Source organism: Lepisosteus oculatus, chromosome 7 (genome assembly GCF_040954835.1).
Source record: "Lepisosteus oculatus isolate fLepOcu1 chromosome 7, fLepOcu1.hap2, whole genome shotgun sequence".
Lineage (NCBI taxonomy): Eukaryota > Metazoa > Chordata > Actinopteri > Semionotiformes > Lepisosteidae > Lepisosteus > Lepisosteus oculatus.
In genome coordinates this window covers 54,614,436-54,633,896 of record NC_090702.1, presented here as the reverse complement: position 1 = coordinate 54,633,896, position 19,461 = coordinate 54,614,436, and the positions used below count along the sequence as shown (strand labels likewise).

The 19,461-nt window shown below is 41.6% G+C and overlaps 1 protein-coding gene across 16 annotated transcripts in view; it reads right to left on the bottom strand.

The window, feature by feature from the left end:
* mybpc1 (myosin binding protein C1) overlaps positions 1 to 19,220 on the bottom strand; it is a 52,675-nt gene extending 33,455 nt beyond the window's left edge. For 2 of the 16 annotated variants that reach the window (XM_015351977.2, XM_069192796.1), the window contains exons 1-8: positions 19,013 to 19,220; positions 11,971 to 12,006; positions 9,313 to 9,357; positions 7,566 to 7,610; positions 4,448 to 4,501; positions 3,157 to 3,207; positions 2,081 to 2,119; positions 297 to 338 (exon numbers count right to left, since the gene is read on the bottom strand). In XM_015351977.2, the coding sequence (XP_015207463.1) occupies positions 297 to 338; positions 2,081 to 2,119; positions 3,157 to 3,207; positions 4,448 to 4,501; positions 7,566 to 7,610; positions 9,313 to 9,357; positions 11,971 to 12,006; positions 19,013 to 19,037 (337 nt within the window). In that variant the 5' untranslated portion in view covers positions 19,038 to 19,220. The remainder of the gene's footprint in view (positions 1 to 296; positions 339 to 2,080; positions 2,120 to 3,156; positions 3,208 to 4,447; positions 4,502 to 7,565; positions 7,611 to 9,312; positions 9,358 to 11,970; positions 12,007 to 19,012) is intronic. The other 14 variants (XM_069192793.1, XM_069192791.1, XM_069192792.1 and 11 more) reach the window with 14 other exon arrangements.
* Positions 19,221 to 19,461: the final 241 nt, after the last annotated feature.

Below are 19,461 nucleotides of genomic sequence, written 5' to 3'. Positions count from 1 at the left end.
GTACCAAATTGAAGTTACTAAAATTATTATTTCCAAAAACTCCATAGCATTTTACAGTATGTGATTAGCTTGTGCAATAGAGCATCATCTATAGACGTTTTGGGAACAGTACTTTTTCATTGTGGATTATTGTCATTTTTAGTCCAATGAAGCAAATGCACCATTGAGGTGATTTGCATTGGACTGAAAATGAATAGGTGCAGCTTCTCTAGCTCCTATGGTATTGGACCGATCCTATAAAAGATTTTGAGACCGTTGCAGTGAGCTAAGGCAGAAAGCGAGTTAGGCAGCATTACCTGAGTCTTTTCTTCCAGTGGCTGACTCAGGAAGGCTATCGTCTGAATGAAAATAAAAAGAAATTTACAGCATATCATGCAAAATAATACTATAGCTTCCACAGCCCTAAGCACTCAGACATAAAGCAAGCAGCACATGTAAAAAACTGAATATGCCTGTACGGTGTTGTGTGTCAGCTGTCGGTGGTCAGAAAATGACACAGAAACTTTCACAGCTTAGGTAGATGCTGACTTCAGAGAGCCTTCAGAGAACTATTGGAAACAGGCCTTGGTAGAGGAAAGCTGCTGAACAACCCTGATGTGATATGTAAGTGCCCTTATTGATAATATATTTTTATGACTATCGCCAGCAGCCATATCCCACTGAAGCTAAGCAGGTGTGAGCCTGGCCAGTACCTGGATGGGAGACCTCCTGGGAAAGCTAAGGTTGCTGCTCGAAGAGGTGTTGTGGGGCCAGTAGGGGGCGCTCACCCTGCGGTCTGTATGGGTCCTAATGCCCCAGTATAGTGACGGGGACACTATACTGTAAACAGGTGCTGTCCTTCGGATGAGACGTAAAACCGAGGTCCTGACTCTCTGTGGTCATTAAAAATACCAGGGTGTTTCTCGAAAAGAGTAGGGGTGTAACCCCGGCATCCTGGCCCGAAAATTCCCAGTGGCCCTAACCAGTCTTGGCTTCCTAATAATCCCCTCTATGAACTGGCTTCATTACTCTGCTCTCCTCCCCACTGAGAGCTGGTGTGTGGGGAGTGTACTGGCACACTATGGCTGCCATCGCATCATCCAGGTGGGGCTGCACACTGGTGGTGGTGGGGGTGGTGGTGGAGTGTCCACAAAAGCGCTATATAAGTGTAAGCAATTATTATTAATTATTATCTTATATGTGATTTAAATACCAAGCCATTTTTGATGCTTAATTGTATTAGCTGTATTATACAGTACCGTATTATAAGAAGAGGGATGTTTGGAATAATAATTTCCAAAACTTTTAAAAACTTTGTCACTGCAGAGATTTCTCTACTTTCCTTTATGTTTTTGTATCTCCATTCTGCTCTTACTCCACTGGGTCAAGACAATACGAAACAGAGCCCCAGAAGAGGGCCGGTTGGCCACCTCGCTGTTACTACATGTTCGTGTGCTCATCTGAGCTGGCAGTGTGGATGCTGGACAGCACAGATTCCTTTCATTGAAGTTAAGGATGTTTCCTTTTTCAACATGACTCAGACAATTCTCAGTTCTCAGGGCTCGCTTTGTGAAACAAGGGAAAGCAACTCTATTTGACTGGGCTAGAGTGAAGAACAGCTACCACTAACTTGACTTAAAATGAACTGTTCCAAGAGTTAATTTAAATTAATAGAGCCTTCCTGTAACAGCCTTAAAATCCAACAGGTCAGTAACAGAGATGCATATTTCCTGTGCATTTGTTCCAAATGTTACATCAGCTAAAAGTGGGTGGATTTTTTTTTTATTAACTGCTTAACCGATCAGCACCTAGTACATCTATTGTGATATTACAGACTTTTCCAAATCCAGACCCTTGAAAAAGTGAAATAATGTTCTTTTACCAAGAATTAAAATACAGAATCTTAAGAGAAAAGTTATGTGCATGTAATTAAATCAACAGTCAGTAGAAGCGGAACAAAAGAGGAAATATCACTCTATTAATATCCTGTTAGCAGATATTCAACGTCCATTGCTTTTAATGATCGATGCTTAGATCAGGCTTCTTTGCTAAAAGTTGACACACGGTAGAGTCTGGGATTAACACAGATCAGTCTGCTTACTAGGAAACTCATTGTTCTTTTGGGGGACATTGCCATCATCTGTGAGAAAAACAAAGCATAAATATAAAGACTTTTTAAAATGCTGTCAGACAGAGATGTGCTCTTCTCTCGCTGTGCCAGAGGACAGCATTCCTGTTCTTAAGCTGCATGTACAGTACTGTGTCTGCGCATGTCCATTTCAGCATGACAGTCCCTGTGACCTGAATTTAAATTCTCAAACACTGGATCAAAATCAACATGGACACATAATTCCTCACCAATTCATTTTTCTTTAATAAAATGCAAAGGCGCAGTATTGAATAGCTTACGATAGTGAGCATGTAGTAACCTCCATACTTCTCAGAATTTAAACTCGGTTTGAGCGGTCCCAAATAATGAGAACATGGAATGAACATGAATAGAAAATGACAGGTGGCATATATAGCAAAGACAAACAGAAGACATTCATGCTTGTATACTACATGTACACGTACATGTGTATTTAATGCATTATTTTGCATCTATATATGTATATGAATACGTTCATTCACATATAAATGCCATGCATGTATATATAGATACACATACTGTATTGCATGTATTCTATGATATACATATATAATAGAAACACAAACATGGTATTAGTATTATTACATCTAAGCTAAAAATCTATTTATAGGCTGCAAATTAGAATATTTTGTGGATCTTGTCCACAACTTCTTGAGTTTTTTTTCCAGAAGAACTGTTCCTTCATTTTGGTCTTGACACATAACTTCATCATGTATACTTTACTTTTAAAGAAAAAAAAAACTATATATATTTTTATGAACATCCTTTCAAGTTTAATATGATTACCTATTACATGTCTGTTCACAAAGGATTATGGCTTGATTAAAGTTCAGATTCAGTGCTGAACTGATTCCAGTGAATCTGTGTGCGATCCCTACTCAACGGGTTGACTGTATCTTTTACAAGGATATGGTGTTTCCAGTGCAATTTCGGTAGTTTGAGAAACTGCTGTTCATACCCTGGAGATGCTACAGGAATGAGAGCACAAGGAAGAATGGAAACAAAGATAATGGCTCCTAATTACCAACCTGGCGGTGGCTGAGGCGATGGAGTGCTTGCTGCAAGATCATCCTCTTTATCTGCAACAAAGGGGGTGGTTCAGTCAGAGGCTTTTTGCTGTCATGTTAACGTTAGGTCACTCAGTTCTGAACCCAGCACCACAGAAGAAGTGACAGGAACCAAACATCTGGCCATGAGATGAAAGCTGTGGAAGAAGCTTCTGAACAATGAGTGTGGTTGTGACTTAGCATGAGGTTATGACTGGCTTTGTGGAAGTGTCACACTATGGAAGATGTCAAAAGCAAGGCTTTGAAATGAGGTTCATGCTGTAGAAGGACAATGATTTCATTCTCAGGAGCAGATAAAAATCTCGTGTGCGATGTATATTAGATACGAGACAGTAGTCCTAGCCGACAGTACATATAGTAGGCAATCTGTATACTTAAATAGAAACATCAGATGAGAATTAATTCACTATTAATAATTGAGAATTAACCACAACTGACTAGTCTATTCTGTATGACAGCAGCAGAATACCAGTTCTACACCCATCCCCCTTTTTCCTGTGCTATTTTCATGTGCAAATAACCACTGTGCACAGCCTATAAACATTGGTTTAGGTACAGTATGGAACTTTGCAGAGCTGCTTAACTGAAGATTTAAATACACATTGCAGATTCGAGTTAATATTTCATCAAGTGACTATGCAACACCCTGTCACAAACAAGATGTATTTTTAAAGCTGTATGGTGAATCACCAACATAGAGAGCCAACTAAAACAGGGCCTGAAATTCTGTGGGGACCACATTTTGGATAGTTGTCTTTTTACAAGTATAAAGACACAAGCCAGTACAATTTTAAGAATATGACTTCATATGACTATGAACTATGACTATGAATTCTTCGAATTTAACCAAACCCATGACTCTATGAACCTGAAGCCAGGGAAAATCGTCAAGCAGAAAGCTACAGAGCCCACGACCTTCAGGATGTAATCGAACGCTGAAGAGTATCATCAACAATTTCGGCTCCCTAGCTCCCAGAGCTCCCAAGCTGACAACAGCTCAGCTGTTTCCATGGTTTCTGGGATTCCGCCCTGCGTCTGAACCTTCCAGGAAAAACAATCATGTGTCGTATTACAGCCCTCCGTGGAGGGAGTGGGGTGTACTGTAACTGCTCCTAAAAACCAAACCTGAGGCTTTGAGCCAGCATGATCATGTATGGCAGACTGTGAGGAACAAGGCCTCCCAGATGGGCAGGGGAGAGCTTGAAGGACATCACCTCACACACACAGCCAAAAGGGTAGACCAGGTTCAAACCTTCCTGTGGTGTTGGGGGTGTAATAGCCACAAGAATTTCATCCTCTTCCTTCTCTGCAAACACAATGTGTGCTGAATAACAGGAGCTTCACATACAGGTTAAACGAAGAGAGGCGAGCTAACGTACAGTATAAGGCCTGTCTGAGGACACTGAACAGTTGGAATTTTAACATAATGGTAACGTAGTTCAAGTAGGGAGCTGTGTCAGCAGGCGTAAGCTGCAAAGGAACAAGTAAAGGTTTATTCCTGCTGAAAAGAGAAGAAACGAAACGCAACATTTCGGCCGTGGAGCTTTATTCGGGTGTGAGAGAGAAAAATTGGCAGTTGATAAAGCATGGGGTCAATAACATGGGGTATCCTCTGTTCATGAAAAAAAGAGTGCATTTTGAGGGCTTGGTTTTGGAAATCCATGTCGTCGCTGCAAAGTCGTCGGAGCCTGAGGAACTGTGAAAAGGGGAGAGAGTGTTTATTATGTGTGGGGTGAAAGCAGCTGTACCGTAGCTGTGTGAATCTGTGTGTTTTTGCGGACGGAAGTAGTGAGTTGTGGGTGGTTAATGGATAGGTTTATGTCCTGAAATGGAAAAGTAGTGGAAGAGATGCTTTATTTATCAACTGCCGATTTTCCTCTTCCTCTCACACCTGAAGAAGGCTCCAAAGCCGAAACGCTGTGTTTCTTTTCTTCTCTATTCACCATGGAGCAAACTTTTACTTATTCATAAAGGTAACAGTGTACTCAGTCTTCATGCTGATACTAAATGCTTTTGTATGCCACAGCTATATATTGGGCTATAGTTACTGTAAATAAGAATCACAATCTGCATTTCAGGACACACTCTTAAAGCAGAGCATATCACACAAAGATAGTCAAGAAAACTGAATATATTCTAAATAGGATTTACAGCACAATTGCTGACATTTGCATCTCATATTCTCAGAGACCCCAAACTTCCTTTACTGCTAAATGCACATAATTTAAAAATAAACTTTTGTAATAAAAACTAAATATCTTTTGTTTTGCTTGTAATTAAAACTATTTTTGCTGGAAGCAGAATCAACCTACTATAGATGACAACTGCACATGTAGACACTGGAAACTTAAGGGAATGGAAACTCCACTAATATTTAATTTATTACTGTTTGCTTGACCTACCTTTTAAAAATAAGGATGTGGTTCTCCCTTGGGAAAAGGAGTAGATCTCAACACATGCAATGTGAGGAACTAGTCCATCAACAGAAATTAAAGAACTCTTTTATTCAAAGACATACAGTAGGTTAATTTCCAGCCATCATTCTGCAAAGGACAAACCAGAAAGGAATGCAGTTATACAGTATGTGCAAAAACACAAAGAGAGGGTGATTCAGTGTGTTTCCTTCCAGGGAAACTGCTGCACAGAGGTTAGGACACAGGCACACAATTCACAGTGTCCGGGTTACGCTCAGAAATCAGTCAGCTCTGACTGTGCTTTCACACAAGGTTCTACCAAAAGACAAGCACAGCTATTATTCCAGACAAAACAAGAATGTGAAAATTGGAGACACAGGTGACTAACGTTAATTTAATGTTTAATTAAAGTACTTCAGTTCAAATGATCTATTTGCAATGACTTCATAAATATCAGGATTAAGTATGTTTCTTCTTTTTTACTTCAACCCAAAAGGACCTGTTAGAGTTGCAGTCTGCAGCCTGGAATGGGATTCGTGGCTCTTCAATATCAGCCTTCCAGATCATTGTAATGCTGAACTGAGTGATCGTCCCCCAAACATCCGGGACCTTTAAACGAATCACATCAGGACACCACATTCTAGTGTGCAACCTGCTGAACGTTATTTCCGCCACATTTCTATTGGGTTATATTTTTTTCTGGACTCCCTTTATTGTGCCTGACTGGCTATGGTCTGGGAACAGTCAAACAAACGCTACTGCAGCTCATCTTGACATGTCTGACCGCAAGTCTGCAATCTGTGACATAAAATCCCTTACTGATATTAAAGAAACAACTTACATTCATCAGATATCAGAACACAGAAGAATAACCTCTTTTACAGAGGTTGGTGTACAGATCTTCAGTGTTAGGCCTTGAACTGTTCACCTGATTACGAACTGTACTCGTAGCCATTTATTGATGTAAACGTGCCCTATTTTTCTCAGATTGCTGAACTTTGCACCCTAATCACATCAATATACTGCGTATCACTTATCACTGCAAGAAATTCTCAAAGCTATCAGGAGAATGACCTTTTCTGAAGTAGATGCACTGAGATATTATGGAGCAACAGGGTCTTTACTGTAACATTCACAGCCTAGTAGCATACACGTAATATATGTTATACTGTATAGATCTACACCAGGCTATACAAGTAGCAGGTGCTATCTTTTGGGATGCCTGTTCACTGGTCTCTGAGCCCTAGATGCCACACATCATCCCAGCTCATCCACCAGGTGTTCGACGGGGCACTAGTCTGACCATGAGGGCGTCCATGGCATCACTGTCCAATTCTCAACTTGCAAGGAAGGTGGTGTTACACAGACCGCAGGAGGGTTTGCGCTGTCCTGCTGGAATGTCGTCAGGACAGGATGGGCAGTGGGCGATGACCCAAGACTTGACCAATATGGCACTGAGCAGTCGAATCCCAACCCGTCACCTTGCCTGAAACAACGGCTGCTTCGCCTCGTTCTCGTTGGGCTGCTGTCACCGAGCTGGCGAGCTCAGCTTGCGGCGCAGTGGAGCTGGCAGTGCAGTAACGATCAGATGGAGCGTGATAACGCGCCGATCTCTGTGGAGTGTCGTGACTGGGGGTCTCCCGTCAGGATCACGGCCCGTCATGCGTGAACGGTGTTTGGATGTAACGTCTTGCCAGGTTAGAGATGTTTGGCTGAGTGACGGAAACCACTGTTCTTGTCTTTCCTCTCTGGGTTTTACTCTCTAGATTTTCACCAGGCTAGACTTTCAATAGGTTGAATTTCCTCTATGATATATTTACTTATAATTCTGTGCTATAATACACTTCACGGAAGCATTGACTTAAATAGAAGTTTGAACTGAAGTGCAGCCTGTTTAACTTACTATATCAATTCAGTCCGTTAGTAAGTTCAATGGTAAGGCACATGTTTACTTACCAGAGGCGCTAAAAGGTGCATCATCCTTTAGCTCTCCTGCTTGCTCTGTGCATCAAACACATTTCTTGGACTAAAGCTTGGCAAGCTCCAGACACTACAGTGTATGAGGCACTCGTTAGGAAATAAAGCTTGAATAAATGCCTGGTGAAACGCAGGCCTCTCTTGTTCATTAAGCCTGGTTTATTTGTCAGTATGACCCTGCATCTGTTACAAATTGGTTATCGGATGCGATGTGAGAGACAGGAGCAGATCTGCTCTGCCTATGGGGGGATTGAGTCCTGGTGGCTCATGGACTTAGAATATACTGAGCACCATGCCCTCAATCAGGGGGATCCCTGTCCTGGTCCTGGGGACCCCCACCCCTGCTTGATTTATCACAGCCTCGCTCCTTCCTTAACTGAGCCCCAAAGTCACTTGGTGGGAGTTTTTGCAAGTTTTTTATGTAAAGGTTGGAGGCTTTAAGTTACTTCAGAAAAAAACACTAGTTAAAGGGCCACCTCCTAGATGTTGAGGATCTGTTGAGGAAGATGATGAGGTCAATTAAGGGCTAATTATTTAATTGACCGGTCCCACACATGCCTGTCACCTGAATGCAGTCCCCTGGGAGGAAAAGGGGGGGTCTGCAGTCCGACCTGCCCTGTGCATCTTTGTGAAAGCACTGTGAATCGCCATGTTGGCGCAAACTCACACTCGAGTTCCCACAGAATGCAAAGTGATGCGACCCTTCCTGCTCACTAGTCACTGCACTGACTAATGTACTGTGATATAAAAGCGAACAAATATAGGTTGTGCAGCAGACATTTCACCACAGAAATATTCCAAGGTGATCCGCATGCAGAGTTAACAAGTAAGTTTTATTTCCCTGAAAAACCATCTCGAAATCAAGAGCAATAATTCTATTGGATTAAACGACATATATTCACAAGCCTGCTTGTTTACAGTTTCACAGGGCCACAACACATCACTGGATGTTTTGTTGCCTCATTCTGAATCATAGAACACCGTGCTGCATTACTGGAAATTTCATCTCTTTTGTGATGTTACTGTGCACGTTTTATGAAATGCACTAATCAATGCTACTGTAAGTCTTTCTAACTCCGATATATGAAAATAACGTTTTAAGGGCAGTTGCCCTTTAATTGAGATTTGAGGTGAAAAGAAAACCAACTCCTGCTGATGATGAAGTAAATGTGTTTTATTTGTTTCATCTAAATACATGTGTGTCCATTTACTGTACGTGCGATATCACACACTGCACAGATCAATCACCACCAACAGAATATAAAGGCTCCACCCCCACCTTCGCTTGGAGATGAAGGGGCAGCTTAACATACCAGAGATGAAAAATCAAACTGCATTTTCAGTCTTTATTTCCTTTTTGTACCTCATACACACACAGAAGTGTGGAAACATGTACTGTAGCAGGCCTACATTGATCAACACAAATCATCAAAGCTATTCACAGAACATAGAAAGAAGCAAAGCCTACATTACGTGCGCGAGCATGTGCAGTTTTTGAAAAAAAGTCATAGTGAAAAACTGGGACTATGCTAGTTCAGGAAGGGAAGGAGTCCAAGGGAATAACGTACAAAAGGTGAGCAAATAGAATGCACACAAAGAAAAACATCAGACAAGGACAGGCAGGAAGGGAAGAAATAGGAGGAGACACGCACATAGTGGTCAGTGTGGTTGTATGGTGCTCAGTGTTATTGCCGATGAAGACACAGCACAGCAGACTCTCACCAACCTGGGGAAGGAGAGCTCTCGGGTGGGGTTTCAGATTGTTCTGTAGCTACGTATGCAACAAACACAGTTTGTTTCACACTGGTTTCAATATCTTGTCTTTCTTTCCTTAGTACTATATGCAGACATTCATTGTTTTACAACAGTAAGACCTCAGTGATGAAATCTGCAGATGGGACACAAGGTCCCTGGCTATGTCTATTTCACTCGAGCCATGGCGTACGATTCCAACGCCTGACACACATCACAGCACAGCGAAATTGCAAGTAGGCAAATTTAGAACAAGAACAAAAAACAAGGACATGAAAATGAAATATTGTCTGAAAAGTACTGTCTATGAGCGGCAGAGGTGATGATGTTTGTTCTACATACTCATTTAATGCTGGCATGAAAAGCCCAATACTTTTAAGTAGTTTTTTCTTCAGCTACAGGATTTTTAATGTACAAAAACAAATTGCTACAGCTATTAATTGTGGATATGCCTTTATTAATGTCTTATAAGCAGTTAATTAGCAACCACAAATATATCCTTTCACACACTCTGTATGAAAGCAGTCTACTCCAAGCTTAAAATGGAAGATATATACAGTCTACAGTATATTCTGTATATACTGTATTCAGTATGTATCTTGAATACTTATATTTAGGATCCAAAACAGACACCTGACTGTAGTCTATTTATCTACTGGCAAACAGCAGGCAAATTGCTGAGCTTCCAGTGGTGGGGGCAGCTAACCTGTGTGACTCATAGGTTATATATTAATATAGATAAGCTATAGTAATGATATCCTGTCACTGTCTCTCTCATCTTACTGCACGTCTTAAAATGGAGAATGATTCTATTTATTTATTTCATGTGTGGCTTTGAAATACATTTACAGAAGATATTATACAGTGCACAAATAAATGACTGTCACCAAAAACACAGATCTAATCCACCTTTATCTGGAGATGATGGTACTGCCTAACATACCAGTCTGTGTTGAATGTGAGAAATACAACTACGTTTTCATTTCAATCCCGTTAAACAGTCATGTATACTTTTTGATTTCCTTTTTTTGCTACATTAGGATTTCAGTAGTTGGTTTAGATCTTAATGAATGCAATAGAGGGGCTAAGTACAGTGTGTAGAGAGTACAATATTTAACCTGACTCACCCAGCTGAGGGAGTGGCAGCCCAGCTGTGAGGATAAGGCTCACTATTGTGAGGAATGAGCTGGGGAGCTGCTACAAGAGTGTAGATGGGGAGGTGAGAGGGATGCAAGAAAGATAAATGAAGGGAAGTCCAGTCTTACTGTTTATACAATAGGTACTGAAGGTGAGCAGAAGTTTGAGAAGTTAGGGTCTAACCTTCCTCATGATCTCTTAAACTTCGCAGTTCACTTAAACTCCAAGATTCATTTGCTAAGATTCCTGATAGGTAAACAGGTTCCTGTCTACAGTTTTTAAAAATAAGACAATCTGGTTCCCTGGGAGGCCGCATTAGTGAATTATGAATACATTTGATTAACTGATTCATCAATAATACTAACTGCTGTAATCAAAACCTAGCCACAGCTTCTCAAAAGGTATGTTTACATATTACTGAGAAATGGGTAACATTAATACAGTAGCTACTTTTATCTTCCATTTGAAATCATTCTCATCGAAGAAGGATTTTTATTCAATGCAAACGGATGTTCTCCATGTGAAAGTGGAGGAAGCACTAGTAAGTGTTCAGTGCCCCCTGAGCTTCAGAATGTGCATCTTGCTGGAGTGCCATGGCCTTCAAGGTCAGGGTTACAAGAGAGGGCCAGATCTGACATCAGCGCCTACTGAATAAAATGCCATCACCCTTGTCACATGTCACGTCTGCCAGCTGTGTCAATAAGCTGGGATCACTCAGCTCACATTCCCTCTGGCCTCCTGAGGAAGGGAATGTGAGGATTCCTCCAGTTCGGACCCCAGGAACTCCGGCCCTCGCTGCTGTTGAAGCTGAGTGGGTGACAGTTCGGCCTGACTCCTTTTTAAACTCCTTCTCTCTGTCTTGCTTTGCTTAATTTGATTTATTTTTGTTTCTTTCAAAATTAGCAAAGGGGTGATAATAACAACAAAAAAGAAGACTGTCAATGTTCTTTGCTCTAATGTTTAACATCTGTGTTCTGAAAATTACCTAATACAGCAGTTATTGTCCATTACTGTTGTTTTACTGAACTGCATACAGGTATGTGCATCTCTACACAGAGGAGATATTGAACAAAATTAGATTTTTTTTCTCCAGGTTTGTAAGTTGCAGAAAAAAAAACAGTGATGGTGTAGGATGCAACTGTTTTTCCCCTAATTTTTCTTTGCATAACTGACCATCCCCTTATGGGAGAGACAGGCAAGAATTTGTGGCTTGTGGGACAAACAGTGGTCACAGATTGAACATGCGATTTAATAACAGAAGAACAATTGGAATGGTGATGGTGACTGAAGAATTGCAATTTTCACTTGAAATAAAATATCGATTTTTCTCATTCCCAGGCTGTTCCCTGACCCGGATCAGCACACCCTCCATTTCTTCTCTCAGCCCGTCCTGAAACTCACTTGTCAGCTGGTGCTGCAGGTTACAGAACTCTGTGTTTCAGGAGGAGGGGAAGGTCTCAGGGGAGGAGCTGACCGAAAACAGATCATCACTCACCTTCAGGTGTGGCGCTTGGCTGCTCGTCTTTTCCATCTGGAAGAGAAGGAGAGGTTGTGAACACATACTGATGGCGTCAGCAGAGCTTCCTGATTTAATGCAGACCCTGATTTGTTCTTATTCCTTTACACTTGTTTTAGTTCACTAAGAGCTGCAGGAAACTGATTAATTGTCTATTTGCTTAATCTGTGGTGGCTGACACACACATCATTTTCTTATAATATTTAGCTAACCCTAGATGAAAGTGGAGTAGAACAAACGAAATCATTAAACTTTGTAGACAATTCACAGACATCGCTCATTAAAAGCATATTGTAAGTATACAAGAACACTTTATGGCTATTGTTTCTAAAACACCTGTTCTGTAAAAAGTATTGAATCCTCCATGAAGTTCATAACCTGAACATAAGAATGTCATGTTTGCAAATAAGAGAAAGGTCTTTCTTTAGTCCATCTTAAGTAGCTGAATGGAACTAAAACTTACTCCAGCCATTTCTTAAAAGTGCTCAGAGTTTACACCTCAACTACCTGGCTGGGAAGACAGCTGCAGACACCCTCAACTCTTTGTGTAAAAACATTTTACAATCTCCATCTCAAAATCATTTCCCTTTTAGCTTCCAGTTGTGACCCCATGCTGTTGTTTTACTGCTGGCTGCAAAATATTTCCTGGGGTTTGCCATACTGATACCCCTAAGGATTGTATAGACTCAAATCTCCTCTCATTCTCCTGTGTCCAAGGCTGAAGAGATTCAACTCCCTTTACTGTATGATCAGTACCCAAGAATTGCTTGAGACCAGAAATCAAATGACAGAGGCTAAATGAACTATTTGACATGATAAAGATGATACTCTGATTGAAGAAAGAAAGTGAAAGAGAACAGCAATTTATTCTAGAACACGAGAGTTCCTGGTTGGAAATGTTGTGCAATGAAAAAAATGTAAGAGGACAGTCTGTTTCCAGTTTCATTTTGAAATCATCATTTTAAAATAATAGTGACAAAGCACATTCCTCATCCCTAATACAGCTGTTAAACCTAAAAGGCTACCGATTATTTCTCCCAGTGAAATTCCACTGCTCAGAAAGGAATAAAACATGTGGAGTCATGTGTACAATTTTCTTTTCTTAGAAAGCATGCATGGAGATCGAAGCTAGACAGAAGTCAAAGAAGGAGGTAAGTATTACAAAGTGCGGAGTTTGAACCTGTTCTTGCATCAGAAGTCAATTAGCACAAGAATGATGATGATGATGATGAAGGTTACTATTATATCCTTTCACTACATAACATGTTTCTGCACACTCCACTCAAATCTCTTTACAGGTAATGGATATACCCTCCACCACCACCAGTGTGCAGCCCCACCTGGATGATGCACCAGTACCCTCCCCACACACCAGCTCTCAGTGGGGAGGAGATCAGAGTGATGAAACCTGTTCAGAGAGGGGGATTATTAGGAGGCCATGACTGGTAAAGGCCAGGGGGAAATTTGGGTAACACACCTACACTTTTCGAGAAAGGCTCTGGGATTTTTAATGACCTCAGGAGTCAGGACTTTAGTCTTGCGTCTCATCTGAAGGTTGGCACCTTTAGGACCCACACAGACCGCAGGGTGAGCGCCCCCTACTGGCCCCACTAACACCTCTTCCAGCAGCAGCCTTAGTTTTTCCCAGGAAGTCTCCCATCCAGGTACTGACCAGGCTCACACCTGCAGAGCTTCAGTGGGCTGCCAGCTGTGACTTGCAGGTAATGGGAAGTACAGTAGCCGTTGGTGAAGGGCCAGCTGATCGTTGAGAGAGACGAACGTGTATGGCCAAGGTTTGATTATTTGTAAGATGCCTGGTGCATATCTCAGTTTAGATTCTAATATAGTGAGAGCTCAAGTGTTAAGCAATTGCAGAAAGAGAGGAGACCATTCAGCCCATCTTGCAAGCAGCCATTCATGGCATCTAAATTCACACACATGGCTCTAGTAGAGTTCATGGAGTGAATTAATAAAAGCAATTCAAGCCACGTTTGCTGTACTGTCCACTCTCTTCATTTGGCAATCAGTGTAGCATATAAAAGGAAAAGGAGTTTCTGGATACAGTGATACTGATGCCAACACAAAAAGGAATATGCATATACTAATCCATAGATTTCTCTGTATCAGGTTTTGTGTGTTAGGCTGCACTCTTTTATCATATTGACTGACATATCAATATTGACATATTGAAATTCACCCTGAAACAACAGACCAGAGAGCACCCCTCACCTTCGCACTGCCAAAAGTTAAAACTTGTTTTCTCACCTTAGCATATGAAAAAAATCACAGCAAAGAAAATCTGAAACTTCTGTAGAAACCAGCTTACAAAGCCTCTTCCAGACCTTCGAACTGCATGGCTGTACAAAAATAATTCTCCACAAAACATTACATTGATTTATCATAACAGCCCCGTGACAATCACAGGTTTCGTATTTGTCAAAGTTTCTCTCAATTCATCTCTAATAGAAAATGCCGTGTCATTATTCGCAAATAAACGATCGTTTTCTGACGACAAAATCTCGAAAAAATACTTTAAAGTTCACTAGCCACAATACTTCCTCAAATTATAAAAATGCCCTTAGTTAAATGCGCTACTGGCTAATGAGTTGTAGAAAAAGATTTTTAAAAAGGTGGTTTCTTTATGTGTTCTATACTGTATCTCAAATGAACTTTCACAGTTCAAATCAACACGTGAAATAAATATAGTAATTAAAGAGCGCTACCTAGTGGCCATTGCAGCTACTACAAGTCCTTTACGCAGCCGCAGTGAAGACCACCGTTTTGCGGACTGACGTCATTGGTGTCCTGAGTCTCAGAGCTCCCTCTCGCTTTAGTGTCCCTGCCATCTTATTTTCCAGTTCACCTCTGCCTCTGCTTAGGCAGTTCTCCTCTGTAGGTTCCACTGTGCCGCCAGCACACCCTGCCAGATTCTTCGGTTTCGTTGTTAATGATCTTAAAGAATAGTTTGCATTGCTGTTGCATTACCTAAAAAATATGAAGGATGCTACTGTGGACACAAGCTCCCTTTTTAGACTGGCAAAATGGCTGATGCAATCTTCAATCTTTAATCCCTCTCTCTTAGCTTCCAGTGAAGCATTTAGAACTCAGTGTGCGGGATGCTATGTCAAAAACCTACTGGCCCACTGCATGACTATGGTATTGTTTTACTTCACCAGAAAACCCACTGGACTTCAACGAGAGGCAGGTATTTTTAGCTGTGCTCCTGTGACAGCCATAGACAGATGCAAATTGCTTTTGAGCGGGGACCTTATTCAGCTGGGGTCTAGAATGGATAAATTGATATTCAAGCCTGACAACACAAATGCTTTTGTGATTCTTTCAGCTGCTTCATATATCTACAGTTCCTCTGAATGGTCTGCAATCTAGTGACAAGCACACAATGTAGATTTTATTGATGGTCTGAAGTCTCAGAGGCTCTGAAATCTGAGGCTGATTTCCTGTACCCCAGTATCCGAAATGAATCTGGTAGCTGGAGTCTAAAAGTAAATCGATGTGAGGACGTGTTAGTTTTTATGGAAACTCTCTCTCCAGCTACAGAAGGCTGGATCAGTGGAGACTGGTAGTGCATGTGACTGATACAGCTCTTCATTATAAATTATGGGCGGGAATAAGGAGTCTTTACAGGCCTCCCATCAGAAGGACAGGACAGATGAATAAAGCTGGTACTATAAACCACCACTAGGTTTAAGAATACCTGAAAAAACATGACATAAAAGTCTCATCCGATCACTTGATCATAATCATTTGCTTGAAAAGATGGAAGCTTTTGGTACTGATTGTACATTGTACATTTCATGAATTTTAATAGAGTCTTACTGTACGTGTTCATTTTCTCCCAACCCAAAGAGATGCGGTTACATCCACAGGTGTCACACAAGACCATAAATATTTCATATTCCTCATATCCCATGCATATAACAGCTGCTCACAGCATTTCTTATTGCCATTTCCAATTACCATACTGTAAATAAAGCAGGCAAACAAATGTATTCATGGGTCACTTCATAACATCTTCACATGATAGTGACTATTTTTCCTACGAACGACCCTTCCTCACTTCGGAAGCCCTGCTACCACAGTGTGTACAGTATCCTCTCTGCACCCCTGTATCTCCAGCACAGCCAGATCAAACTACCCAGCAGGAAGACCCACACCCACATATCCTTCAGCCGGGGAGAAGCGGCTGTCACTGAAATATGCTGAAACTGTTCCGGCCAGAAGCACTGATGTTCGGTGTTCAGGTTAAGTGTTAGGTTGGCCCTTGATATGCCCGTGTCTGGTCATAAAGGCATCTTGATATCTCAAAGTAACATCCTACCATGTTGTTTTAAAGGAGACACAAAATGTGTAGGGCCTGTACTTTTTAAAGCCCTACCATAGTAACTTTGTAGCTTGGTATTCAATATCTAAATGCATACAGAACATGCAATGCAGTATTGTGGGGGTTTTGGCACATCATCAGAGTGGTTCTGCCATTAGAAGAATTCTGTCAACTGAAGAGCAGCCTGTGCCTCATAGACAAGAAATAGCTCATTTAAATCTCGACTATGTCATTCGCTGACCATGACTGGAATTTCCGTGTGGTCAGCCCCACTTGAGTTGGGGGGCAGGAGTTAACACTCTATTCCCGGCTTTTCACCTGTGGGGTACCTGACACCTCTGCACTTGCAGTATTATTATCAGACAGAGGACTTCAGCACTCCTGCCGGCACTGCGGGCTCATGGGGTCGCAGAGAAATGGACAGCCTGACAAAGCGCCCGGCCAGTGCATGAAGGAGGCTGCCATCAGCTCTGCAGGGCTCCAGCGAAGGTTTCAGTGAGTTTTCATGCTCCGTGGCCATGTGCCAGTCTGCCCTGTTTCAGTACGAGCATGGTCAAAACAGCTCTAATTTGGATGAGCTCCTTGGACTAACAATTTCTGAACTACCACATGGGCTAGATGAGCAGAATGGGCACCTGTTGTTGGCAGCTGTCCTGACGAACTTTCAAAATTCTGGGGAGTGAAAGTGGGCTAAACCCAAACAAAGACAAATATCTGGCAGTTTCAACTAAATAAAAATTAGTGCGTGAATGATTACACACCCAGTTCCATGGAATAAGACCAGAGAGTCTTAGGTTCAATCAATTTGACAGAAAAGATACACTTCCCAGTTCCATGGAATAAGACCAGAGAGTCGTAGGCTCAATCAATTTGACAGAAAAGATACATTTCTCGGAAGGCTGCTCTGTTATTTAAAACAATGGAAAATGTTTAATGTCTGTGTGTGAGTTGGCCAAAAAAGAAACAAAAAGAACATTTAAAAGCTGGACAGCTGTCTGTGTGGAGTTTGCATGTTCTTCTTGGGTTCATACAGTTTTCCTCTGGGTTTTCCGATTTCCTCCCACAGTCCAAAGACATAATACAGGGTTAATTGGCTTCTACAAAAATCCATCCTGGTGTGAGTGTGTGTGTTTGTGTCTGTGTGTGCTCTATGATGGACCAGTGCACCAGTGTACCCTGCCTTGCGCTTGCTGGGATTGGCGCCGACTCCCTTGTGACCCAGAATTGGATGAAGCAGTTAGAAAATGGATGGATTAAAATAGCTGTGATCAAAGGTATCACATAGATGTCTGTCCTAATCCCTATTGCTCTTCGACAGCCTGCTGGACGGCAGAAGAGATGCGGCAGTGAAAACGAAACACGTCTGTAATTCCTGAGTCTGGGTAACTGACAATGCCAAAGACCGGGACCCGTTCCATTTGCTTACTGCAGCTATTTAGGGAGTTACAGATTCAGCCAAGACAAGCTACCATCTATCATTTCAGAAAGCGAGCACAAGCCGGGAAAAAGGACAGTGAAGATCAGAGGCTGTCAGCACTCACTTCTTAATGAGCCTGCAAGTGACAACTGAAACTGTGTAGCTACGTGGAAGAAACTGCGAAATGCTTACAATATCTTCTGCCATGGCACTAAGGACATTGTAGCTTTTCCCAGGAAATCTTTTGCACGACTTAAAGGACAGCCTGGGTCTCCCACTATTCTGCAATATGACAATATATCCTCACTGCAGTTGATCCATCAACAGTAACATCTCCCTTTTCACAACTGGCTTGTACACAAGGCCAGTACATCACACCTGGTTTAATGTTTAGAGACTGTTAACAGAAGTAATGCCCACTCATGACTGTAAGAAGGTTATCCCGGAAATGCAACCGTATAAATCAAGGAGTTAAAAACAACAGTCTGTTACATCAAATCAGCAGACATTTATCTTGACTTCTTTTTGCACACCATAAATAGATTTTTCATCAAGCTAATGGAGAGCAAATGCCTTAATATGTCACCCACTTTTAAAACAAAGCAATACCTCTTTATTATAGAAAATATAGAATATGAAATCATTAAATTTTAAACACAATATCAAGTGAAAAGATGTTTAATGTATTTTAACAAATCGATATAAAAAGCTTTGCTTTGATTAAAATGGTCTGCCAACATGCTTTGATTAATATATATTGCAGCAAGTTTAAATATCAAGTGTTTCAAGCAGTAATATTTGTACCAGCTGAAGAGAAAATGCAGCGAAGGACATAGGAGCACATTGATGTGTCCTGACATGTCCCACATTTTGGCAGGAGAGCATAAACTCTTGCTCTGTGGTGGCATGGGTGTGAGGGAAGTAGCTGAGTGGTGTTGTTTTCTCTTAGCAGCGTGAAGTCAGAGATGAACTTGAGCTGCTACAAAAGATGCTCTTTTTGTACGATGAAGAAAAGACACCAGCAGGTCAATGTGTGCAGCCCATGTCGTGTACTCCAAAATCCTTTTCAACGCTGCCAGTGTGTGTGGCCTTAGTTTAGTTCTCCACAGGTTTTTAAGGGATCTGCCATCCAGCTCTCAGCCTGTATGATCACAGATAATGATCTTTTTCAGCATTTTAGAACTACTGCACCCTCATCATGGCATTCCATTCTTAGATTTAGATTTTTTTCCCTCTGTGTAATGAAAATGGGACAAACTTACCAGGTTTCTTGGTGGGTTCTGGCATTGCCAACTCTATCCCCGAAAGAGTCTGAACGCTGCAAAGGCACAGTGATTGTGAAAGCCTGGGTCCGGTGGGCTTAGCTGCAGTTCAAGATCAGATCACAGGGGGAGATGATCCCCCCTTCTTTATATACAGCAGGCAGCTGGCACCTCCTTCCTTATTCAAGCTCGGGAAGATGGACATCGCTGGGCTGCCCCATCCCCGTGGATTATCCGGGGAATCCTTTCTGGTCTAGCAGCACTGGTGGCTGCTGGAGGTCTTTGCTGGGCACGGCAACATTAATTGACTAAATCAGACGAGAGCGAAAACATTAACTGTGAGAGATTCTTTCTAAGCTTCATTAAAACATACTGTTAACTCCTTTTAAAGTGCTGGTGCTAAGAGGAGCACAATGTGGGCATTTATGCAGTATCATGTGTCCTCTGTG